Raw genomic sequence first — 26,727 nt, 5'->3', positions numbered from 1 at the left:
AGCCAGGACATGCGCTCTCCATAAAGACGCGGTAGTTTCAGCAAAGAATAAATAGATTTTCAGCATTAAAAATCACTTGCAGTAGCTCTGTTATCAAATTTATTTAAAAATGTTTATTCCTGTACAGCTTTGATAAGCTGTTTCTCCACCTTGACAGTGCTTTCAGTGTTATTAAGGGAAAGGATAAAGCTGAGTGGTTGGTTCATGTCACATGACCTGCGTTGCGCTTGCAGCATTCTGAAGAGTTGAGATGTTTTTATCTCGATTCTGATGTTTTATTCCCTGCGTTGTACGATTTGGCTGCTGCACACATTCATAATATGATCAATAAGAATGGACTACATGTAAGCTTTACCACAGACATTTGGACATCTGACTTTACTCCATGATGCACTTTTCATTTTTTCCAGGTTGACAAAATGTCAAAGCACTTTATTTTATTTAGAATTGTGGTGCCTTACACAAAAAAATAAAAACATTTTTGAAGAGTCAGGACTGTTTGCTATGATTGTTAGACCCAGATAAATAATATAAATTTCATTAGTTTATCTTAGATTTTGTATTCTCCTGTGTGCACAAAATTATCATATAAAAATATGAATTTATTGGTTATCGGTATCGGCATCGGCCAAAAGGACTTAATTATCGGTTATCGATATCGGTTAGAATTTTTCATATCATGCATCCCTAATTTTGAAAATACAAAATACTTCTCTTTAATGTATTTAAATACAAATTACATTAGATTTTTCCCAAAGGCTTTACAATACAAAATACAAAATAGTATTTTGTATTTCAAATACGTATTTTAAATACATTTATCTAAAATACTGCCCATCCCTGATCACATATATGTGGACAAAGCAAATCCACAGTGCATTTCAACAAAGTTCATAAAAGCAGTGCATTTTAGATGTGGAACGAAAGATTTCCATTTCAAATCAATGACAAATATCATGTCTTCTACAGAGAAAAGAAGCATGATTGCTTTCAGTATTGACAATAATAGAAATGGTCACATGATGATATAAATACAACAGGTGTTCTGGGCAAAAAGTGTACATTTAAAAATATATTTAATCTTCTTATTCTAACATAAAAGGTTTTTAAAGTTGTGTTTTGGGCCATTATGCTTTGGCACAGTATCCGTCAAACAAACTAAAACCAAAAGCACGATATGGCTCAATCCCTTCATTGTGTTTTCACTGCACGTTTCAAAGTGTTAACGCGATCAGCTTGTGATCCGGTGTTTTCCACGCCTCAGAACGGCTCAGTTCACAGTGAATGCAGTGAACTCATTTATTGCATGTGCTGTGAGTTTAGCGTGCATTTAGGAATGCAACGACAACCAGTTATGCTTTATTATCATGGCAGATAATTACAGCATTTCACTGGATTTGGAGTGAGATGCATTTTATAAGCTTGTTTTCACTGAAGCTCGAGTTTTCCGTCAAAATAAAAGCTGAACTGCCGTTTCCGTCAAAATAAGAGCTTAAAAGTGCAGTACAAATTGCTGACAGCTAGCAGTTTAAGCAGGTAGCGTTACTGCAGTCCAAATTTAAAATATCTCTTTCAAGTTTTGAAATTAGGAAAGAAGTATTGTAATTTCCCTACTGTAGTTTAAGCAAAAATAATATACCTATAAAATATTAACTTTCATTTATTGTACAGTCCAATTGGTTTACATTTTATATATGCCTATTACTGTCATAGATAAGAAAGTGTACCACAAATAAAAAGAGGGTTGAGTCTTTTTTTAAAGTTCATTGAAATTATCTTAGTCAAGAACATGGGTTTGAGTTCTTGATTTTGAACTCTCAAAGTGCATTAGAATAATTTAAATTTAATTTTTTTTTATATCGTATTGTGGACTTCATACCAAGATATTAGCTTACTGTGAGATTTTGTTACATGAGATTGATATTATGATACTATGATACTATGTTATGATACTATGAGATATTGTTACATAATTAAATGTTTCTTAAGCAACAAATCAGCATATTAGAATGATTTAGAATGATGCTGAAAATTTGCTGCTTTGCATCACATGAATAAATTGCATTTTAAAATATATTAAAATAGAAAACAGTTATTTTAAATTAGTTAAAAATATTTCATGATAATGCTGTTTTTACTGTATTTTTAAACACAAATGCAGCTTTGGTAAGCAGAAGTGACCTTTTGAATGAATTGCATGAATTAACAATATACAATAGCATATTTATAAAGTAATATTATTCTAGATTAATAAATGCTGTTGAAAATCATTGTTTATTCTTAGTTTATGATACTTACTCATTTATTGAATTAAACCTTGAAGTCTTACAATTTCTTTGAATACCAAAAAGCATCTAGATTTAGTAAAAAAATGACTATTTTATTCAAAATGCACCTGATTCATATATTTTTTTGTGTTCAATAACAAATGCGTATTTGTCTGCGGGGTACTCGAGCAGCCCAGATGACCAGAATGAACATCCCTACTGTGTTTTGGGTTGATTCATATCCAAGCGGCTCCATTTGGGCCTGATCCACATAAGCGTCTAGAACGACTCTATTATATGCTGTGACTGCAGGCGTTCTCTCACAGAATCATTGTCTCTTGGCCGGTCACCATGCTGTGTAGTTCTCTAATCATTTCGGGCTGTTTTCTCTTTTGTCTCTCTGCCGCAGTCTCTCGTCCTCTGTCCACTTTTGGCACAGGGCCCTTGTGGGTTTTTACGTGCTGTGGTCTGTCGTACAGTTATTTTCCCAGGCAGACTCGGGCTGAATCTTGCATGCGTCTTTGCCCTATAATTGCTGTTTATTTTCGTCGTGTGACACGGCTCTTTGGCTCTTTTCTTACTACCAGTTTTTCCGAACAGATCCGGCAGGTTAGATCCTGCGATACTGAACATCCTGTTGACTCTTGGAGACTTTGACTTATTTGAAAGCCACGCACTTGTCAATATGCAGCCAGAGATATTTGCTGCTTTTGCAATTAAGCTTGTGACCTTCCTTGTGTGCACGGCAGTTTGCCAAGCCTGTCTGTTTGACGTTGCGAGATGACAGTTTGAAGAACGAGCCGCAGCTTCCAAAAAAGCGATCTTCTGCTCCAAGTTGCTCCACCATGGGATTTTCCCGTGGCGCGGTAGATGTTTTGGCATCCAGATTGAAGCAGTAATGCATTCAGAATGCCAAGTCTTGGACCAGGAAAATGAACCTTAAGTTGATGTTACATCATTCAAATAAGCAGTAGCAACAGCGGAAGCTAGTTTGCGAAATGTGGCCCTTTGGATGAAGGGTTTGTGTTACATGACAGATGGCAAATAACCTGTTTGAAGACTGTCACATTAGGCAGAAAGGAAAGTTGCATCATCCTCACACTTTGCATAAAATGACAGTCATCATGGAAGTCACATCCGCCACCTTGATTATTATTACTTTTAGCAGGAAGAAAACAATGTTTGCATCTGTGTGTTTACAGCTTGAGAATGGTCTGAGTGGCCACCATTTTGCATTTATGCACTTGGATTTTTATTGTTAGAGAGTGACACTCTTGCTATGTGCATTCTATCTTGCTGATTTTTTTCTTGAAGCTGAAGTGTTTTTTTTTTTTTTTTTTAGTTGGCTTTGCACATTTAAAGAATTTACACTAGTGTTGGGTGATTTGCTCAATTTTCATATCGTCCTATCGTCAGCCTGTGAGATCGCCGATGCACGATACTATCGTGCTAATTTATTTAATAATCTCTATGTACTAAATTCCTTATTCGTTTAGCAAGGTTAGTCTTGTTATTGGGCATGTGACTAAGTTGTGCATGTACAGAGCGCTGACTGTAGTTCTGCCGGAGACGTTCAAGTTTACTTTCGGTTTCATTCTCTGCTGTCTTCAGTGAGTGGTAAATGTGCGTGCTTGAATGTAAATGAGTGTATCTCTCTATACCCGTCATATTGCAATAATGTTACCGCTGTAAGTCTGATCATTGTCATCAGTTCATGTTGTAGTTCAGTTCATATAAAATGAGGAGAAACGGTGCGCGTGTAATTCACGTGTGTATGTTTAGCGCCATTTTATCGCACCGTAATTCTAATGAACGCATATAGATGTTACAGAGGTGAATGTTTGTTTCCTATAAACAGACGGATTCTGATATATTATATTTAATTCAGCCTAAACCACATTTTACTGCCTTTATCCTAATGACAGTGCAATGCTGGATAATATAATCCTTACATCATCTTAAAAAGCAGCTAATAACAAGCAAAGAACATTTACATTATCAAAGAACTTCATCACTAACTAGTGTAGCCTAGTCTAGTGCGAGGTGCACTTTAAAAACACTCCCGTTATAATCAGTTTATCTATCTACACTGTATGATGAATAAATCTCTTCCCCATGCGGCGCGTTAAGGAGATGTGGCCACTCTATGCCTGTGTTTATACCACGGCAAGTTTCTGAAGCATCCTAGAACCGACTCTCTGCACTGCATCGCTAAAGTTAGGTGCCTTTTTGATGGATAATAATAATAATCGTCTTGCTATCGTCAAAGGCATCAGCAAGTGGCGATATCTCTAACTATCATCAATACACGATACTATCGTCACAACCCTAATTTACACCCTCATGTCGTTCCAAACCTCATTTCTTTCAATTTCTGTAGAACATAAAAGATGATATTTGAAAAAATGTAGCAGTGTTTTTTTTAGTTGCTTTTTAGTGATGCATTGAACGATTTTCATTGTATGCACAAAATAAGGTCTTGGAACAAAGAAACCCAAACCCAGGATTTGTACAATGTGCTTTAAGTGCTTGAAGTACTTGAATTTGACTTTTTCAAATTGAAGACCTTGAGTATTCCTGATGTAAAGTGCTTGAATTATTGAAAGACAATGTATCTATGAAATAAGTGTTTATTTTTTTTTCAATTAGCACATCTTTTCAAACAAAATTTTGAAAAAAACAAAAAAACAAAAAAAAAAACCATCATACTTTTGCCTCTTATTTTAAATTAATGTCTTAAAACTAGCAAGCTAAGCCAGTAGTAGTACTGACACTGTTGTGTAAACATGGCTGAAGTAGCAGAAAGAGGAACAGATCAAATCAGTTCAGTTTACGCTGGATCCACTTCAGTTGATTCGAACTCTTGACTTTGATTGATTTAAGATGATTCACCAGCAAAAAAACAATTAAAAGAGCCATTCATTGTCGAATTTCGACATCACTTGTAATGATTTTAAAAAGCATGTAGTGATATACCGAGCATTCGAAACTCCAAATAAGGTAAACCAATGGGGACTTCAAATCGCATATCGCAAATCATTTAATTTGTAACGGGACTTTGGAGTGGGTTAGCAAATCATTTGATTTAGATCGGGACTTCGCTTCGGAGCGTGTATTACTAATCAGTTGATTTTGTGAATTAAACGATTCAAATCAAAATCTGAAATTGCTCCGAGTCCTGATCTAAAATCGCTCCATGTCCTGATCTGAAATGATGGTTCGCGAATCATTATTCAAATCAGGACTTCATAGTGTTGATCACAAATCATTTAAATGAGATTGAAACTTGGGAGCATTGTTACTTCAAATCGCATATCGCAAATCATTTTATTTGGAATAGGACTTTTTTGAGTGGGTTAGCGAATCATTTGATTTTGATCGGAACAGGTTCGTGAATCATTTTGTGAATTAAATGATTGAAATAAAATGATTTGTGATATGCAACTTGAAGTCCGAATCTAACTCAAATGATTTGTGATATGTGCTCCACACCGAAGTCCTGATCTGAAATGATAGTTTGCGAATCATTATTCAGATCAGGACTTCATAGTGTCAATCTTAAATTATTTCATTTAGATCGGAACTTGGGAGCAGGCTCGCAAATCTTTTGCTTAAGATCAGAACTTCGAAGCGTGACTCATTTGATTCAGATCAGGATTTCAGAGCTGAAATCTTTTTTTTCAGATTTTTCTTTTTCTTAAACAGTAGAAAACATCAAACAATCCAGGCGGTACAGTTGTAAAAACAAAACAAAGAAAAGAAAAAGAAACTATATACACATACAAATCCCTTAAGAAAATGAACAGTTGTTTTACTATAGTAAAAGTGTAGTATATTTTAGTAGTAATACTTTGCATGTGCTACACTTTATTTTTGCCATTTTGTTTTGTTAGTATATATTTTTATCTATTTACCTTTTTTATTTTAATGAAGACATTGTTTGAAAAGTGAGATCTCTTTTTGAATTCCTCAGAAATCTATAAAAGTGTTTGAAAAGTTTTTGAAAGTTCTGAAATTTCATTTCACAGAATCTATATGAATTCTGCGAACTGGTTTAAAACGCCATGAGGAAATGATGACCGACCTTTCATATTTTTGAGTGAACTTTCCCTTTAAGTGTTTTGTAGGTTGTATTTTTCTGTTTATATCAAATTATTTGTTTGGCATATGGGCCAACAAATAAAACCTGTTTGACAACAATTATTTTCACCGTTCTGCCCCAGAAACCAAACTCTTCAGCACCTTGCGCTTTATCTAGTAAGAAAAATCAGTTTCCTGCATTTTCAAAACTTGGCCAACGCTCAACACTACATGTGCGACGCCTATTGGTCTGAATCATCATGTATATAGTCATGATGCTCAAGACTAGAAGGATCTGTCACTGGACTTGGACCTGAACAGAAGCTCTGGCTGCGAGTCTCAAGCCCACTCTCCATTCGGCCCGGCACGAGCGCCGCGTCTTTTCGCTATCCACCCCCTTCCACACTGCCGTCGATATTGAAACTATGCATAGGGAAGTGTTTGTGACAGAATAAGAGAAGATGAGGGCGTGTGTGAAATAGTCATGACAGTTTCGGCCTAAAATAAACATACACTTGTTTGCTGAGTCTGCAGTGGGTGTGTATGTGTGCGCTTGTGTGTGTATTTAATGGGCTGTCCGTTTTTCAATCTTTCACCTGCCTTGTAAACATCACTAAGACACTCAGGTTGTTGGCAAGGTATTGTAAAGTAAAGACACATTAAACTGGCCTACTAAACCGGCCAGGAAATGGTGGTTGTTTCCCTTTGCGATGGCCCATGGTAAACTCTAATGTAGTTCCTTGTGTTTTTGGGCTGTGCGTGGGCAGTGTGGTTAGTGTCGGCCTGCACGCTTGCATGCACATGTGAACGCTCCTCCCCTCCTCTCACGGAGACCCGCATCTCGATATTGATTACATGCTTCCGGGTGGCTGGTGAAAATGACAGAATCTGTTCTGGCAAACAAGTCAACTATAGAATTCACACTTTCAGAATTCCATAGAAATTTCTGTAGTATTAAAACACCTGTCATGCACAAACTCTTTCATGTTTGTTATGCCTTCAGGCTCATTTGGTAATGCTTTCAACTGCTAATGAGCCTGTAGCACTCTCAGCTACTTTTATCTTGCATTTACATCCAGTTTATTGCATTCAGAGTACATTAGAGCCGTTTTTTGAGCTACAGTGAAATCAATATGATCTGACATTCGCAGCCTTTTTTATTTCTTTAATGAGATGGATTCATGAAAATAGTAGGGCAAGACTTGACTGTATCCTTTGTGTGTTGAATGGATTATGAAAAGTACCTGTTTCAGACCTGAAGTTGTGAAGCGGATGCAAAATTAGCCCCTTTTAGCCATTTGTGAGTCTTTAGTAGTTGTTGGCTGATATATTGCAATGTAAATGTGTTATACAAATATATTTTTAATAGGGGTGATATGAAACAAAAGGTCTTCAGCAAAAAGTATAGTTTTTAAAACATTCTTAAACTTCTTTATCTAGCATTTAAAGGTCTTTTGGGTCGTTATGGTTTGGCACAGTATCTGTCAAACGATCTAAAACCGAAAGGACAATATGACTTACATGCCCCTTCATAAAGTCTTTAAAAGCTTGTGATCCGGTGTTTTCCGCCCCTCAGAATGGCTCAGTTCACAGTAAATGGAGTAAACTCATTCTTCGCATGTGCTTTTGGAAAGTTTGGGAACACAACGGCCACCAGTTTGCTTTATTTTTGCGGCAGATGATTGTAGCATTTTGCTAGATATGTAGCGAGACGTGTTTTTGTAAGCCTGTTTTCCCTGAAGCTGGAGTTTCGTGTCAAAATAAAAGCTGGAAAGTTGGAACTATCGTTTCCATCAAAATGAAATCTTAAGTGCATGAATTTCTGACAGCTAGCGGTCTAAATGGGTAGCGGTACTGCAGTCCAAATTCAAAATATCTCTTTCAAGTGTAGAAATTAGAAAAGAAGTATTGTAATTTTCCAACTGTAGTGTAAAGCAAAAATAATATAGCTATGAAATATTCATTTTCATATTTTTTTTTAATATATGGCTATTATTGTTATAGTAATAGTTAGGGATGTTAACCGATGACCGTTTGACCGGTGGTTGACCGTATCAACGTTAACCAGTCAAAGTTGTCGTTAGTCGGTTAAAAAAAAAAAGTGCCGGTGCGTCTTTTACGCATTCTGAAGGTGCCTGTTTTATCCATTGGTTTTATCATGTTGCAGTCTATTAGGCAACATTCCGCATAAGATGGGCTTAGATTTGGAAATACATTACATCTACATTTCAGTGGTAACCGATAAGGTGATGATGATCATCATCTTTCTTTATTATGGTTAGCACTGTTACCTCAACTAAAGCGGCGTCTCTTCGGAGCTGTCATTTTCTTAAATGAGCCGTGGCAATGTTTCAAATGAGCTTCTAACCAAAACAAACGTCTTTATTTTCAAAGCGATCACCTTGTACCCAAACCATTTGAAACTAAAGGAGCCATTTGTCCTACGATTACATACAACAAGCTCTTCGGCGCCGCGTTTGCGGGACTCATGTTTCGCGCTGTAGTGGATTTTAAAAAAGTGACGTGAGTGGCAGTGTGTGTGGTGTGTGTGGTGTGTGTGGTGTGTGTGGTGTGTGTGGTGTGTGTGGTGTGTGTGTGTGTGTGTGTGCGGGAGGCAGAGCGGCAGAGAGATGCGACAGAGTTGCGAAATTGCAGGCGCGGCTCGAAATGGCTGTTATTTCAAATAGCGTACCATATTAAACTAATCGGTTAACCGGTTTCAACCGGCTAATGAGGCTCGGTGGTCGGTCAAGAAATTTTTTAGTTTTCGCCATCCCTAGTAATAGTAATAATATTAAAATTATTTTTATTCTATACTAATTTGTTTGGCTTATTAAAACACTGTGAATGTGAATGTAATTTAGACTGGGACAGTATACCACAAATAAAAAGAGGGTTGAGTCTCCTTTAAAGTTCAGGTACAAGTCAATTCACTGACTTTTTTCTGACTTAAGTTTTCTTCGTTGAAAACATGGGTTGGAGCTCTCAAATTTTGAACTCTCAAAGTGCGTTAAATGGAATAATTGAACTTTAAAAGTTACAAAATTTTCATTTTTTCCAAGTGAGAGATTTTAATATAGCCACAACTCTCATAATTAAGAATTTATATTTGTACTATATTTAAAGGATTAATTCACTTCCAGAACAAACATTTACAGATAATTTACTCACCCCTTTTGCATTTAAGATGTTCAAGACTTACTTTCTTCAGTCGTAAAGAAATTGTTTCTTGAGGAAAACATTTCCAGAATTATCTCCATATAGTGGACTTCAATGGTGCCTGCGAGTTTGAATCTTCCAAATTGCAGTTTAAGTGCAGCTTCAAAGGGCTCTAAACGATCCCTTTGCTAGGAAGAAGGGTCTTATCTAGCGAAACGATCTGTCATTTTCAAAACAAATTGACAATTTATATACTTTACATGTGTAGTCTGTGTAATCTGGGTCAGTACAGTTAGAGTATGTTGAAAAACTCCTCTCATTATCTCGTAACTGTCCTACATCGCTGTTTTACCTTTTTTTTGTAAGCATTTGATTTGCATTGTATTTTCACTTTGTAAACACTGGGTTGGTACTTCTGCAGTGATATAGGGCGATTTTGAAGTTGGGGACGAAAACGAGATGGGATTTTTAGACATGCCTCATCTGTATTAAACCTTAAACTGTTGACATAGACAAGACAAGCATTTGAGGTTAAAAGTATATAAATATGTCAGTTTGTTTCAAAAATGACCAGTCGTTTTGCTAGATAAGACCCTTATTCCTTGGCTGGGATCGTTTAGAGCCCTTTGAAGCTGCATTTAAACTGCATTTTGGAGGTTCAAACTTGGGGGCACCATTGAAGTACATTATATGGAAAGAAATCCTGAAATGAAAACAACCCTATTAATATCCATTATCATATGAATATATAAATATAAATATAAAAATGATAAATGCTTTGTATATTGCTAATTTGGCCAACAGTGTGGAGAAAAAAAAAAACAGTGCAGATTCCTTGCAGGCCTACGTGTAATTATTCCCCAGCTGTATTCAGAGGAGCTCTCATTGGATTTCTACTGGATTATGGCACTGATGAGTTTGTGATTCAATGACAGTCCTCCCAGATCTCCTGTGCTTCAAGAGGAAGCACACGCTGAGCGGTCTGTCGGCAGGCTAACCCCACCTGTACTCGGGCTCGAGTGAGAATCCAGCAATCAAGGAGAGAGATCGCTTTGTGCATTCGAAGCGCGATTAAGGGTAATCCATTAACTCTGTGACGTAAACCACGCCGAAGGTTGGCATCCTTTTTATCAGTCCTGCTCACCTCATCAGGAAGTGGAAACCTTGCATTAGACAATTCCATCTGCAATTTCAGTATTATATGTGTCTTGTTTAGCATTTAGAGCTGAACTGCTCATTTTAAACCACTTTATATTTTCCGTAAGCCTGTTGATTCCTTCTATGTGCATTTATATGCTCATTAATATGACCTCCATCTAATCAATATGTTTACACTGATCCATGACTGTTTCTATACATCTGTGTCACAAGTCACTGGGGTTATTTCTCTCTGGATGGTGTGTATGAGACCTTCTGACTCTACGTTGCAGACAGCAGGAAAGGGAGGAAGACAAAAGATGAGTGTCCGAGAGATAACCGAGAGGAGGAAGAGGACTGCAGGGAAGATACTGAGAGGAGAGAAAATGTTTCTGAGAGGCCCTTTTTAGTATCGCTACTACTATTGCTTATACTTAAGAGGTTAGATTGTGATATAGACCTGAATTATACCTCAAATCGCATGGCTTGTTGTTGAGAGGTGTGTAAGCACTATTCAAACTGATTGAACTTGCAAAAATGGGCAAAAAATTCCACTGAAGGGAGGGACTGAGTGAGAATGAAGTATTATAATATATTACTATATCATTGCTGTACTACATGCATTATTTTGATCTAAATGCTCATCAGTTTGTGCATGCTGATTTTTTGAGCTACATTGAAGTCACGCACAGCCTGTTTTATTTCCGTGTATGTGATGGATTTATGAAAATAGTAGGGTAAGACTTGACTTCATCCAATGTGAGTTGATTGGATTGCGTAAAGTAGATGTTCCACATCTGAGGTTTGCAGGTGGTTGTGGAGAAAACAGTGCTAACTGCTTTTTTTATTGTATATTTATGTGATATATTTAAAAAATATTTTGTAGTATTTCCAGACAAATTGCATTTTGGGAATCTGGCAAAATAAAACAAAAGGCTAGTTGCTGATCTCGTGTTTGGAGCAAAAACTGACTGGTTCGGATCGATGTCCGGTTGACCGGTGCATCTCCACACACAAATTATTTTATATAATTTATATAATGTATAATATTGTATATTTTACACTACTAGTCAAAAGATTTTGAACAAAGATTTTTAATAATTTTTAAAAATTTAGAAATATTTTTACTATTCAAAGTAAGTGTTTTCTATTTGAATGGATTTTCAAATGTAATTTATTCCTAAAGTTTTAGCGTCATTACTCCAGTCTTGAGTCTCACATGATTCTTCAGAAATCTTCAGAAATATGCTGATTTGCTGTTCAAGAAACATTTATTTATTTGTTGAGTACATTTTGTCAGGATTATTTGAATAGGAAGATCCAAAGATCAGCGTTTATCTGAAATAAAAAGCTTTTGTAACATTATAAATTATAAAAATAAATACTTTTATTTAGCAAGGATGCTTTAAATTGATCAAAAGTGATGATACAGAGGTTTATAATGTTATAATAAAAGATTTCTATTTCAGATGAATGCTGCTCTTTTGAACTTTCTTATTCATCAAAGAAACCTAAAAACATTCTACTCAGCTGTTTTCAACATAATAATAATAATAATAATAATAAACATTTTTTGAGCAGCAAATCAGAATATTAGAATGATTTCTGAAGGATCATGTACTGGAGTAATGATACTAAATTTAGCTTTGAAATCACAAGAATAAATTACATTTTAAAATATATTCAAATAGAAAACTGTTGTTTTAAATGGTAAAAATATTTCAGAATTTTGCTGTACTTTGTTGAACAGAAGAGACTTCTTTAAAAAACATTAAAAATCTTACTGTTCAAAAACTTTTGACTGGCAGTGTGTATAATAAAGTATCACAATACATTACTACATGCTTATAATTTCAGCTGTGTTGTACTATTTTGATAGAAATGTCATTTTAAAACAATTTAATTCTTTATTTAAAGAGAATAGCTGTAGAATTTGTGTTGTAGCTGCCCCGCAGCACCATGTTTGTGCTGTTTTTTTGCTTTTAATCTCCCGAAGATAATTCCGCTGTGATCCAATTAACGCCTGCATTACCCTCCTATTTTAACAGCAGTAATCAGCTCGCTCTAATGCTGCAGGTATCAGAAGCAGCCACGCTCTCAGATCTCAGCACCCAGCGCTGGAACAGTCATGCTAAGCCACTTCTTCCTCCGTCATCCTTTAATCAGCTCCATTTATATCACTTGCGAAGACCGTATCACTCCTTGACACCCTCGAATTGCATTTCATCTCATGACTTTTGCCCTTGTTTGTCCGTGTATCCGCCCAATCAAGCGTCGAGACGGGCAGCAGTCGCTAACCAAGGTCCGTCCCTTCCGCTCGTGACGGCGGCCCATTATTGTTGCTATGGGAACAGTCTCAACTTTGCTGTCCGTGCTGATCTTCTCCCTCTGTGCCACGTCGCCGACACGTGAGCGCACGGGTTGTTAAACTGGCAACTTCTGCTGCGCTTCGACGAAAAGCAAACAAGTCGAAGATGAGAAAGGAAGCGCTGCAGCTGGCGGGATCGAGCGAAATGAAAGGTCAAGTTGGCTGTCTGATTTTCTGAATTAGGAGAGTGGTGTCTGTCCTGTGATTTAAGGATAATCCTCTCAACAGTAACTAATCCGCGGTCCACTGGTTGGGTTGTTGTTGTTGTTATCGTCCCTCATTCACCGAGAGCGCTTACCTCTACGACTCACGAAAATGAGAGCTAAACTGTTTGGGTGAATCTCGAGGTTGTGTCATATCCTAAAACCAAAAGCGGATAAAATTCTTTTTTTTTTTTTTGTATAAAAAGCTTTGTTATTATGTCATTGTTTTTATGATTAATAAACCTAGAAAGTCCTTTGCAAGGATGAATGTAATGTATGTTTACGATGAATATCTATTAAATATGTATAGTTTGTGGTCTTTCTTGTTTGTTCTTCACCTCGTGATATTGATTTGGTTATGAAAATGCTGCTTTGTTGAAACAGCTTCTCCCTTTAAAGCAAATCATATTATATTTATTCATGGTGGTACAGCTGCTGTTTGAACGGTCTCTCTCTTTTTTTTTTATTTGCTCTGATTATACTTTACTTTGGCATGAAAGGAACTTTGACATACATTAATATAGCTGTTGTTTTATTTGTTTTATATGTATTTTTATAGATATAGATATAGGGCTGCAACTAACGATTATTTTAATAATCGATTAATCTGTCGATTATTTTTTCGATTAATCGATGAATCGGATAAAAAACAAGGGATTTACAACCCTTTATTCAAAAACAGAACTAAAATCTTTAGAAAAACATGTTGCTCCTTGAACTGTTATAATAATAATAATAAAATAAAAATGGACTAACACAAAAAACATACACATGTATGCTTTACATCTGCCAAATATATAGACTAAATAAACTAAAATTACTATCCGTCAAGACAGCGGCTTGCTGTGGTGTACATGCTGCATTTCCCATCAAGAAGCCTCTCAAATTAAATTCCTCAGTGCGCATTAAAAAAGTCATGTGACTTTGCACGCTGGAACGGGATAACTTGACTAACTTTCTGCTACATTCATTCTGCCATGGCGGTGTTTAGCATCCTGCCATCAGCAGCGACCAGCTGGAAGAGTTCCGCATTCAAATGCACGCAAAACTGGCCTCAAAGCCCCAGCAAAAGTAATTACCATGAATGTGTCAAGGCAAAAATTAAGAAAATATTCGAATTACTTATTAATAAACTAGTATTTTCTGATTCAGTGTTGCAAAGATGAAATTGACGATCCTGCCATCTGCTCATTAATGCCTAATGCATCTTTATGGATTAGCTAATGAAAGAGTTTTGTTTTCGATTTTAATTATTTCGTTTTATAGTAAAATAATAATTTAAAGCTTTCTATAGATATTGTGTTTGTGAGGCAATTACCTGGGTTTCGGTTAATTATTGTGAAGCGCTCCTGTTTAAACCAAAGATATCAAGCGTATTCTGTTTGTTTTCTTTAAGAGCACATTTTGTTGATACTGTTAGTACACACAAACTAAGGTAGACCCTTTACAGTTCCGGCCCGGGTGGTAAATTACTCTTACCTTTATGAGCAAAAAAGAAATTCCACATTGCACTGGCGTCTCCATGTTCTGCAAAGCGCGCTTCTCCCCGCACAAACTTTGGACTTATATTGATTGAATGATTGAACTAATATTGTGATATGTTTAAGTTTTTTATATCAATGGATTTTAATTTAAATCGCGATGAATTAAGCAGGCTTTTGATCTGTCTGCCGCTGTTTGCTAGTATAACTTTAAAAAACAAAAACTTGAATTTAACAAACAAAAAGTGTTCCAAATATATCTCTAAATTAACTTTATAAACTAAAGGAACGAAAATAAATGTAATCACTTTGCTATTAAAACCAGCAGCTGTGTAATGAGGAAGAGAAAGAGAAAAAAAGACAGTCGGACTGGAAATTCAGTCGGCCAAAAATTGATGAGCTGTCGGACAATTTTACAAGGAATGTTTGTTTAATAACCTATATAATATTCTTAGGCTACTTTCTTAATTAAATATATTATTTCTTTGATTTATTTTAGCGTTTTTAGGCTGCTTGTTCGCTGACTGAAGTGTAGGCTATATAAAAAAACAACGTGCCACCGTCACAGCCCTATTCAAAACTGAGACGATTTCACCTCAGCAGAGCTCCTCTTTCTCCTTACGGTTGTGGTATGTTTTCGACACATTATACAGACAGACAGTGTTACAAAAACTATAGAAGTAGTTTTCTCCGTCTCCACTATCCAACGACCCGTACACCAGCTGTTTTGCGATCGAGCATTGGCTGCTGTGAAAGTACGCTAGCCAAAGTAGGCTTAAATATCAAACATGTTTGATATAAATCGGGGCAGCATATATATATAATGTAGAAACGGTGCTTTATGCTCAAATGTTCCAGTTTTGCGCATAAGTTAAATTTGCATTTTTGGATGGAAACACAGTTTATGAGGTGCCGAACTCTGCTGGCATCAGTGCGGGAGAGAGACCGAATGTGTCCACTCCGCTCTGCGCTCAATTTTTTTAAATATATATAATAACAACCAAATGTCTCTGCGTCGCGCGACACAACGAATCGATTATGAAATTCGTTGCCAACGCTTTTAGTAATCGATTTTTATCGATTTTATCGATTCGTTGTTGCAGCCCTATATAGATATATATTTATATATATAAAATTTTATATATAGATTTGTTTAATTACATATATATAAATATATATATATATATATATATAGTTTTGTGTATATATTTTTTTCATATATATATATATATATATATGTTTGTTTTTATATAAAACGTACATTTTTCTTGCATTGTGCATACTAATCGGTCTGTTTCGCACCTTATCTAACTGTTCTCTTTCCTCCCTCTGTTGTCCAGGTTTCCTCCTGTTCAAGGATTTCTGCATGAACGAGATCGACGAGGCCGTTCCACAGCTGAAGTTTTACGAGGAGGTAAAATTGGTTTCAATCTAGATGTTCTTTTCATTGTTAACATAAAAGTTTTTGTGAAAATTGTGTGGGTTTTTTACTAAATAGTTTCCAAGTTGTGTACTTGACCTGACCTGTCCTCATTCTGGTTAAGACCTGAAATGGCACGGCTCAGTTGCGAAGTTTTGTTCCCCTTCCAGTGACCTGAAGAACACCGTGTGTCCTATTAAAGATCTTGAGGGTTGTGTCTAAGATAACGGTGATCTCGTTTTGTCCCTTTCAGATTAAAGAGTACGAGAAGTTGGATTCGGAAGAGGAGAGGCTAACTCGCAGTCGACAGATTTATGATGTCTATATAATGAAGGAGCTTCTGTCATGTTCACATGTAAGAAAACATTTGGGAAAATGTGTAAAATGATCACTAGCAGTCATTTCACATGCAAATGACAAATGCTCATGCATCACACTCAAAGCAGTAATTTAGGTTATATCTTTGCCGCTTTTGTGTTCATATATATATAAAAAATAAAATATATAAAATAAATAATATATAATAATATATTATTTATTTTGTAAAATAATATATAATAATATATAAAAAAATAATATATATAAAATATTGTAAATAAACTTGTAACAAAAATATATATATTATAAAAATTATATTTTAATTAATTATATATATATATAATATAATTATATATTATTTTATATATGTGTGTGTGTGTGTGTGTGTGTGTGTGTGTATATATATATATATATATATATATATATATATATACACACACACACACACATATTTAACTAATATTTTATAGAAAAAAAATTAATTTTTTTTATATATAAATTTAAAAAAAATATTTCTATAAAATATTAGTTAAGTGTGTGTGTGTGTGTGTGTGTGTGTGTGTGTGTGTATGTATATATATATATATATATATATATATATATATATATATATATATATATATATATATATATATATATATATGTATATATATACACACACACACACACACACACACACACACACACATATAAAATAATATATAATTATATTATATATATATATAATTAATTAAAATAATATAATTTTTTATAATATATATATTTTTGTTACAAGTTTATTTACAATATTTTATATTATTTTTTTCAAGTTTTTTAAAGAAGTCTCTTCAGCTTTAAGTCTGCATTACAGTTGAATTACAGCAAAAAAAGTACAATTTTGAAATAATTTTACTATTTAAAATAACTTTTTTTTAATTTGAATATATTTTAAAGTGTAATTTATTCCTGTTATTTATTAAGCAAAATTTTTAGCATCATTACACTTGACCCTTCAGAAATCATTCTAATATTATGATTTAAAATGTAGTATTATTATTATTATTATTATTATGAAAAGTAGAATTTTTTCAGGTTTCTTTGATGAACAGAAAGTTCAGAAGAACAGCATTTATCTTTTGTAACATTATAAATGCCCTTATCACTTTTGATCAATTTAAAGCATCCTTGCTAAATAAGTATTCATATTTGCCCCCTTCCCCCAAAAAATTACACTGAAAAATTATAATATTCAGCTTTTGAATGGCTTACCATTCAATTACCACTTCTGTTTGTTTGTATAAATATATATTTTTATACTATAAAAGTATAGAGGTATGTTTCTATAATGGTGCTAGCTGGAGAGACTATGGTTCTTATTGTCCGTTGAAGATCCGGAGACTCCATTCGGATGTTTCTGTTGAGAAAACAAGTGTCCCATTAGCCCTCCGTCAGTCTCCAGTCGTAGCTTTTTAGAAACAGGAAGCCTGAGTGAACCAACACAATGGCCTATAGGACACTCAAGGCCTGTGCGATTATGTCACAGTGTTTTATGTTGTGATAACCGGGAATGCTTTGGAGGTTAATGTTGAAGCTTGACGTTTGTTCTGGGGGGGAGCAGTTCTTGTTGTTTTAGTGTTTTGACCTCCCTTATCGCAAAATGTCACTTAATCTACCTTCCTTTCTCACAGCCCTTCTCTAAGAAGGCAGTAGACCATGTCCAGACTCACCTAGCAAAGAAACAAGTTCCTCCAAATCTCTTTCAGGTAAGTCCCCCAACACGAAATAAAATCGAACCTGTTTTTCCGGGTGCGGGTTGGCTTTTGTGCATTTAGCACAAAGGAAGTGAAGTGTTTAGGTAGCAGGACTCTCAACAGATCTTGATGCATTTATTTGCTTTTCTTTTTCCAGCCATACATAGTTGAAATCTGTGACAGTCTTCGAGGAAAGATCTTTCAGAAGTTCATTGAAAGGTAATGCGGACTGCTACCAAAAAGCACTTTTGCACTTTTTTTCGTTGGTTGAGAGTGATTTTAACATGAAAATTGAAATTGTTCTATTCACCCTATAGCGACAAGTTCACACGCTTTTGCCAGTGGAAGAATGTCGAGCTCAACATCCATGTGAGTTTCTCCATACATTCTGTCCTTTTTATTCACTGCTAAGTTGTTTATTTTCCTATTTTTAATGTTGCTTTTGATCTTCACATAGTTGACGATGAATGACTTCAGCGTGCATCGAATCATCGGAAGAGGGGGTTTTGGAGAAGTTTACGGATGCAGGAAAGCAGACACAGGGAAAATGTAAGGCCTGCTGTAAGAATGAAACCAAAAAGAAGCCAATTTTGGCTTTGCATGAAAGCATCCGCTCACTTACTGTGTGTGTTACAGGTATGCCATGAAGTGTTTGGATAAAAAGCGGATCAAAATGAAGCAGGGAGAAACGCTGGCGCTCAATGAGAGAATCATGCTGTCGTTGGTCAGCACCGGGGTGAGTAATACGCAAACGTTCACCAACTCAGATTGCACACTAACATCCCCTTTCGCTTGTTTGACCCTCTTTATCTCTTTCTCTCTCTGCAGGACTGCCCTTTCATAGTGTGTATGACATATGCCTTCCACACTCCTGATAAACTGTGTTTCATCCTGGACTTGATGAATGGTAAGGGCAGCCATCATCTCTTTGGCCTGCTGTAGGCTTGTTCCAACTAAAACTAGTTAGTTTAAAGAAGTTCTTTTCCAGAACAAAAATTTACAGATCATTGTCATCCAAGATGTTAGAGTTTTTCTTTCTTCAGTTCTGAATAAATTGTTTCTTGAGGAAAACATTTCAGGATTTCTCTCCATATAGTGGACTTCTATGGTGCCCACGAGTTTGAACTTCCAAAATGCAGTTTAAATTTAGCTTCAAAAGGCAAAAAAGGAAAAAGGGTCTTATATGAAGATATTTCAGTTCCTGAAATGTTCCTCAAAAAACATAATTGCTTATCGACTGAAGAAAGACATGAACATCTTGGATGACAAGGGGGTGAGTAAATTATCTGTACGTTTTGTTAATCCTTATAAGGGTTAATTTGCTTTCAGAATAAAGTTTACTAATTGTGACCCTGGACCACAAAACCAGTCTTAAGTCGCTGGGGTATATTTGTAGCAATAGCCAAAAATACATTGCATGGGTCAAAATTTTTGATTTTTCTTTTATGCCAAAAATCATTAAGAAATTAAGTAAAGTTCATGTTCCATGAAGATTTTTTGTAAAATTCCTACTGTAAACATATCAAAATGTAATTTTTGATTTGTAATATGCAATGTTAAGAACCTAATTTGGACAACTTTAAAGGTGATTTTCTCAGTCTTTTTGATTTTTTTGCATCCTCAGATTTCTGATTTCAAATAGATGTATCTCAGCCAAATATTGTCCTATCCTAACAAACCATACATCAATAGAAAGCTTATTTATTGAGCTTTCATATGATGTATAAATCTCAGTTTTGTCAAATTTAACCTTATGACTGGTTTTGTGGTCCAGGGTCACAATTCACCCCTATGTCATCCAAGATGTTCATGTCTTTTTCTTCAGTAGCAAGAAATTAAGGTTTTTGAGGAAAACATTCTAGGATTTTTCTCAATGTAGTGGACTTCAATGGAGGTCAACGGGTTGAAGGTCGAATTTGCAGTTTTAATGCGGCCTTAAAGGGGTCATCAGATGCCCATTTTCCACAAGTTCATATGATTCTTTAGGGTCTTAATGAAAAGTCTCTAATATACTTTGGTTAAAAATTCTCAATAGTAGTGTAAAAAAAAAAACTTTTTTCTTGTCAAAATCAGCTCTGCAAAATATCAGCTCATTTTATTGCATGGGCCTTTTAAATGCAAATGAGCTCTGCTCGCCCAGCCCCTCTCTGCTGAGAGATTACAAGCTGTAATGTTTACTTTAGCTGCATTTAGCCACGTTTAGCTGCATTTAGCCGCGTTTATCGGCGAAACTTGCCAACAAGCACATTATTAAGAAAGGCCATTTGCAAAGATGCATTAAAAACCCTTATACTCACTTCTGCTGTGGGTGAAGCTGCATCACGAATGATTCACACGAACATAGAAGCATATGTAGATTGGGATCGGCGCTTTCCTTTTAAAAACGAAAGTAACGTTGTCCTCTGCCTCTTAAGCGGCTCAGATGTCGAAAGTAAAAGACGACTGCTATGTTCATTATTACATCCAACAACAGAACACCTCAATCGATCAATTAGAGTCTTCCTCTGCACCTGAGTCGACACAATGGCAATCGTAATCGGACTGTTTCAGCTCAGTGAGGGCGGGTCTAAGGTAAGGCGCTCATGTCAATCAACTGTGTCTAAAAAAAAAATACCACTTGGTGGATTTTTTTCATTGTAGGGTGGTTGTGTACACAAACTGCCAACACACATTAATGTTCAAACAACATGTAAAAGTTAGTTTAGCATCCGATGACCCCTTTAAAAGGCTCTAAAAGATCCCAGTTGAGGAATAAGGGTCTTATCTAGTGAAACGATTAGGGCTGTCCCCGACTAAGAATTTTCATAGTCGAATCAGAATTTTCGAATCTTTCTATAGTCGACCGATAGTCGAATCATCTAGGCTTATGTGTGTGTGTGAATGGGATAGGAGGGACACGACACTATAGTCAGCAGGAGGGTAAAACCATTTTTATTTTATTTTACACACTGCACACAGCAACAACTTTTAATAAAGCGACCAAAACTGCCTGCCTGACTGCAAAACTGACAGACAAACTTATTTAGGTTTAAATAAAAAGACAGAACGCGTCTTTTAGTTCTAAAAACGCAAGGCGCACAGCACTGCCTTTTTTGCTAAGCAACGACCAAAACAGCTGTCCTGTCAGTCAAATCAAAGGATTATAGTGCGAACGCTCTAAAATCTAGTTTTTTGCTGTTAATTAAACTGTCATATTAGCAGAAACCCTAAATAATACAGCCCCTGGTTTCCCATGATAGACACCAAAGGTTTCTCCTCTATTTCTTGCAGTCTCCGGACTTTTTAAGCGACGGTAAACTTTCGAAGACCCGAAAGATTGGACAATGGGAAAGAACGTGAATAACGTTGGGCGTTTTTCCGCTCAGAGTTGATATTTTTTTTCAACTTCAGGCGCTCGGAGCGCTCCTGCAAAAACGCGAGGCGCTGGGGACGCATTAACGGAGCGCAAAACGCTCACTGCCAACAGAAAACCATTCAAAAGAGGCGCCTCCAACGGCAAAAACGCGTTCGGTGTGATCGCCGCCTAATCCCTGCCGTCCTCATCTCATCATGGATCAGGGCAAGTGAAAATTAAATCTGTCACAGTGGTGGTTGGATTTGTTCACAAACACGTTAAAAATATTTATTGAACGCTTCTTTCTTTTCACTTTTGTTTTTACTGCATTATCATAATCTAAGGCTGTTTATAACTTAATATGTCCGTACAAAATCTAGTAGTTCTGTGTGCAGTTAGACATTGAGCACCCCTATATTGCCAAAATGGTGTGATGCTCGTTTCACCCGTGAAGATTCGACTGTGAGATCGGTGGTCGAATCAGGCTCCGCATATCGATGCATCGAATCTTCGACTATTCGGGGACAGCCCTAGAAACGATCAGTCATTTTCTGAAAAAAAAAAAAAGAAGTACTTTTTAACCACAAATGCTCGTCTTGCACTAGCTTGACTTTACGCATATGCATTGTAGTCACGTTGGAAAGGTTAGGTGTGACGTAGACAGAAGTACCAACCCAGTGTTTCATAGAACAACAATGTCCAAAATGAGATGGAGTTTTTCGCTCTACCCTACCTTTTTAAATCAAAGTACACAGAAAAAGAACTAACCACGTGTGACCTTTCCGACATGATTACGTAATGTGTGAAGGCATCACATAGCTAGTGCAAGATTGTGCATTTGTGGTTAAAAGGTATATAAATTTGTATTTTTTTTAGAAAACGGTTGATTGTTTTGCTAGGTAAGACCCTTCTTTCTCAGCTGGGATTGTGGAGAGCCCTTTGAAGCTGCATTAAAACTGCAGTTTGAACTTTCAACCCGTTGGCCACAATTGAAGTGCACTATATGGAGAAAAATTCTGAAATGTTTTTCTCAAAACCTACATTTCTTTGCTACTGAAGAAAGTCTAAAAGCCTATTTAGGGCTCTAAATTTGGCCTTCCTCTATAACTTAATGTCAGCTTGAATATGGGGCGGAGCTTCCTCTTCAGACAAACTCACACTTCCTGTATCTGCGCTGCAGCATGGGCCACTTCTCTGTACGTCCTTTTGGATTTGTGAAACAATCCATTTACACAGATCTTCAGACAGGAACAGACACTCAATTAATAATGGTCAATGCTGCATATCAGAATGATAAACATTTTCCCAGAATTCTCAGAAACGCTCAACGTTCAAGTGGCTGTTCATGTGACGTCTCTCCATCAAATTACTTTCATTAATGAAAAACTCTTACTGGGTGAACTAGAAGATCCTTAACTGACCTTTTATTTGAAACCTAATTAGAGAGGATGAGTGTTTTGCAAACTGCAATTAAATATAAATGTCATTGCTCAAAAAAAAAGCTGCTGGGCAGATTTCAGTCAATTCTAAATGTGAAATTAATCAAGAACCTTCAGGTCAATCCAGGTGATTCTCTTCAGTTTTTATTTTATATTATTATTTTTATTGTTTTATTATTTTTTTTAATTATTCTACTTTATTTTACTTTATTTATTTCTACTTTATTTCTACAATTTTTTTAATTCTTTATTTTATGTTTTGGCTTTGCTTTTAGGTTTAATAATTTTATATATTTTTTATTTTGCTTTGTTTTATTCTACTTTATTATATTATTATTTTATTTTATTTTTTTAATTCTAATTTATTCAATCTTTATTTTACTTTATTTATTTATCTTTTTATTATTATTTTTTTGGTAACACTTTACAATAAGGTTCATTAGTTAACATTAGTTAACCACATTAGTTAACATGAACTAATAATGAACTGCACTTATACAGCATTTATTAATCTTTGTTAATGTTAATTTCAACATTTACTAATACGTTATTAAAATTTTGTTAACATTAGTTAATGCAGTGTGAACTAACATGAACAAACAATGTACAACTGTATTTCCGTTAACTAATGTTAATAAAGATTAGTAAATACAGTAACAAATGTATTGTTCATGGTTAGTTCATGTTAGTTAATACATCAGTTAATGTTTAACTAATGAACCTTATTGTAAAGTGTTACCATTTTTTTTATATTTGACATTACCTTATTTTTATTTTATTATTTTTTAAAAATGGTTCTTTAACTTTATTTTACTTTATTTCTACTTTATTTTTATTTTTATGCTGTGTTTGGCTGTGCTTTTACTTGTATAATTTTAAATATTTGTTATTTTGCTTTATTATATTATTTATGTTTGCTTTGCTATTAGTTGTATTATTGTATATATTTTTTATTTTGCTTATTTTATTTACTTCATTATATTATTTTATTTTTTATACATTTTTTTAATCATTTTATTCATTTTTAATCATTCTACTTAATCCAACTTTGTTTTACTTCTACTTTATTTTTATTATTCTTTATTTTATGTTTGGCTTTGCTTTTAGTTTTATAATTTTATATATTTTTTATTTTGCTTTATTTTATTCTACTTTATTATATTATTTCATTATTTTATTTATTTATTTTTTAATGATTCAACTTTATTTTACTTTATTTATTGTACTTTATTTCATATATATATATATATATATATATATATATATATATAAATATATATAGCTTTATTCTACTTTATTATATTTTTGTTTATTATTTAATTGTTCCACTTTATTTTACTTTATTTCTACTTTTTTATGCTATGTTTGGCTTTGCTTTTACTTTTATAATTTATTATACTTTTTATTTTGCTTTATTTTATTCTATTTTATTATTATTATTATTTATGTTTGGCTTTGCTTTTAGTTTTTATAATTTTATATATTTTTTATTTTGCTTTATTTTATTCTACTTTATTATATTATTATTTTTTATTATATTTTAATTTGATTATTTTTAAATGATTCTACTTTACCCAACTTTATTTTATTTCTGCTTTTATTATTGTTCTTAATTTTACGTTTTACTTTGCTTGTAGTTTTATAATCTAATGCTTTTTTTATTTCGCTTTATTTTATTCTACATTTGAAGGGGGATTCAAAATAAACATATACAATGTATTAAAGAAATGAGTTGGTCGCAAGGTTTGAAATCACTGATTCATGGAATTTATTGCGATTTCTATTTTATTATATTTTTGTAATTGATTGTACTTGTGTTTTTCAGGTGGAGACCTTCACTATCACCTGTCTCAGCACGGTGTCTTCAGCGAGAAAGATATGCGTTTTTATGCAGCTGAGATTATACTGGGCCTCGAACACATGCACAATCGATTCGTCGTCTACAGAGACCTCAAGGTAAGGTCATCACTGTCCCAGTCGTGCCTTTCTCACAGAGAAAGAATCGTTCGTGCTGTCCTCTGTCACCAGAAAGCTGTCGATCTGTGTTTGCGATTCCCTGTTGCTGCTGAAAAGGGAAAATGAAATGTTCCGTTGAGTTTGTGTATTTTGTAACGCAAGCTTGTATCTGTTCTACGTCGTCGTCTGAGGTTATTTTTTATTAAGTTTGGCCGAGCTGTCTCTCTTGGCAGCACTGTTTATTGTCTTTAAACGGAAAAGTACGTCATATGACGGAGCGAGCCGAGGTTAACCTACAGTCCCAAACGTAGAGTGTAGCCTGCCATCGGGTTGACCGCGAATATCACGTAATTTGTAGACCCTCCGTGTGGAAGCAGCAGGAGTATAGTTATGCGATTGTTGTCAATTATGCAATTTTAAGTGAGATGTTTGGGCTTCGTGCTGCCAGATCGCTGAGGATATGCAGGATCTTCCCTGGCAAGTTCCTGAAACGGGACACTGCATATGCGAGCGGGGTGCATTCTGTGAGTGAGCAGTCCTGTTGTTTTTCCACAGTATCACTGCTGTTTGTGTAGAAGTAAAATTCAGCGCAAAATAGATCATGTTTGCTTGCTTATACCTCTGAGAAATGGTCCTAAGAACCATAAAACATGGTGAGATTTTTAGTACAATGTGTTTTCTTGTTGGGATAATTCACCCAGAAATTAAATTTGTCAGTTTACCTGTCCTCATGTCGTTCCGTACTTGTATTGTTGCTTTTTTAATGTGCATTTTATACACTGCTTTTTAAAAGCTCATGGACAAAACCTGTTTATGTTGAACAAAATATGTTCTCATTGGCTGTGATCGTGCAACGTGGTTGTAAGGGCAAATTTTTTTATATTTATTTAAATTTTAAAATCTCATTGGTCAAAATCCCGGTATATTAAATATCAAATATGTTCTCATTTGCTGTGATTGCATGAGATTCAGTGGTTAGGTGGTAATTTTATATATTTATTTATTTATTGGTTGGTTGGTTTTGTTTATTTTAGTTTTTTATTTGTAAAATCTCTTTGGTCAAAATATGAGTATATTAAACATACAATTTATTTAATTTCCTTATTCTTAAATATTTAGTTTTATTTGTTTTATTTTTTTGTATTTTTTATTTTGGTTTATTTAAAAATATATAGCCTACATTATTTTTTTTAAATGACATTTTCATCTCGTTTATTTTTTTTATGTTTTATTTGGTTTTGTATATATACGTTTTTTTTATTTGTGAAATCTCATTGGGCAAAATATATAAAACATACTATTTATTTAATTTAAATATTTAGTTTTATTTGTGTTTTAATTAATTTTTTTAATTTTGTTGTATATATGTGTGTATACAGATATGTACATTATTTAAATTAAAATATTTAGTTTAAATTAAAAAAAAAAAATTAAAAAGCACAAATAAAACTAAATTTAATTTTTAATTTAAATGTTTTTTTTATTTTATTTGGTTTTATTTTTATATTTTATTTGGTTTTGCTTAAAATTCATTAGTGAAATCTCATTGGTCAAAATATGAGTTTATTAAACATTACTATTTATTTATTTATTTTTAATTTTGTTTATATATGTATGTATACAGATATGTACATTTTTAAATAAAATATTTAATTATTTAAATAAATAAAATTAAAAACGCACAAATAAAACAAAATATTTAATACGTTTATTTTTAATTTAATTTTAAATTTAAATGTAACTTTTTATTTTATTAGTTTTTATTTTTATATTTTATTTGGTTTTGTTTAATTTTTATTTATTTATTTATTTTTTCATTTGAAATCTCATTGGTC

The 26,727-nt window shown here is 34.3% G+C and overlaps 1 protein-coding gene across 2 annotated transcripts in view; it reads left to right on the top strand.

Moving 5' to 3' along the window:
- The window catches only part of grk3 (G protein-coupled receptor kinase 3), an 81,591-nt gene that overhangs the window by 21,428 nt on the left and 33,436 nt on the right, over nucleotides 1-26,727 (top strand). For both annotated transcript variants that reach the window (XM_073829128.1, XM_073829127.1), the window contains exons 3-11: nucleotides 16,036-16,109; nucleotides 16,369-16,470; nucleotides 18,101-18,175; nucleotides 18,321-18,382; nucleotides 18,481-18,532; nucleotides 18,621-18,712; nucleotides 18,800-18,899; nucleotides 18,992-19,070; nucleotides 24,762-24,892. In XM_073829128.1, coding sequence (XP_073685229.1) covers nucleotides 16,036-16,109; nucleotides 16,369-16,470; nucleotides 18,101-18,175; nucleotides 18,321-18,382; nucleotides 18,481-18,532; nucleotides 18,621-18,712; nucleotides 18,800-18,899; nucleotides 18,992-19,070; nucleotides 24,762-24,892 — 767 coding nt within the window. The remainder of the gene's footprint in view (nucleotides 1-16,035; nucleotides 16,110-16,368; nucleotides 16,471-18,100; nucleotides 18,176-18,320; nucleotides 18,383-18,480; nucleotides 18,533-18,620; nucleotides 18,713-18,799; nucleotides 18,900-18,991; nucleotides 19,071-24,761; nucleotides 24,893-26,727) is intronic.

This window comes from Garra rufa, chromosome 23, assembly GCF_049309525.1.
Source record: "Garra rufa chromosome 23, GarRuf1.0, whole genome shotgun sequence".
Taxonomy (NCBI): domain Eukaryota; kingdom Metazoa; phylum Chordata; class Actinopteri; order Cypriniformes; family Cyprinidae; genus Garra; species Garra rufa.
This window is presented reverse-complemented; position numbering and strand designations above follow the sequence as displayed.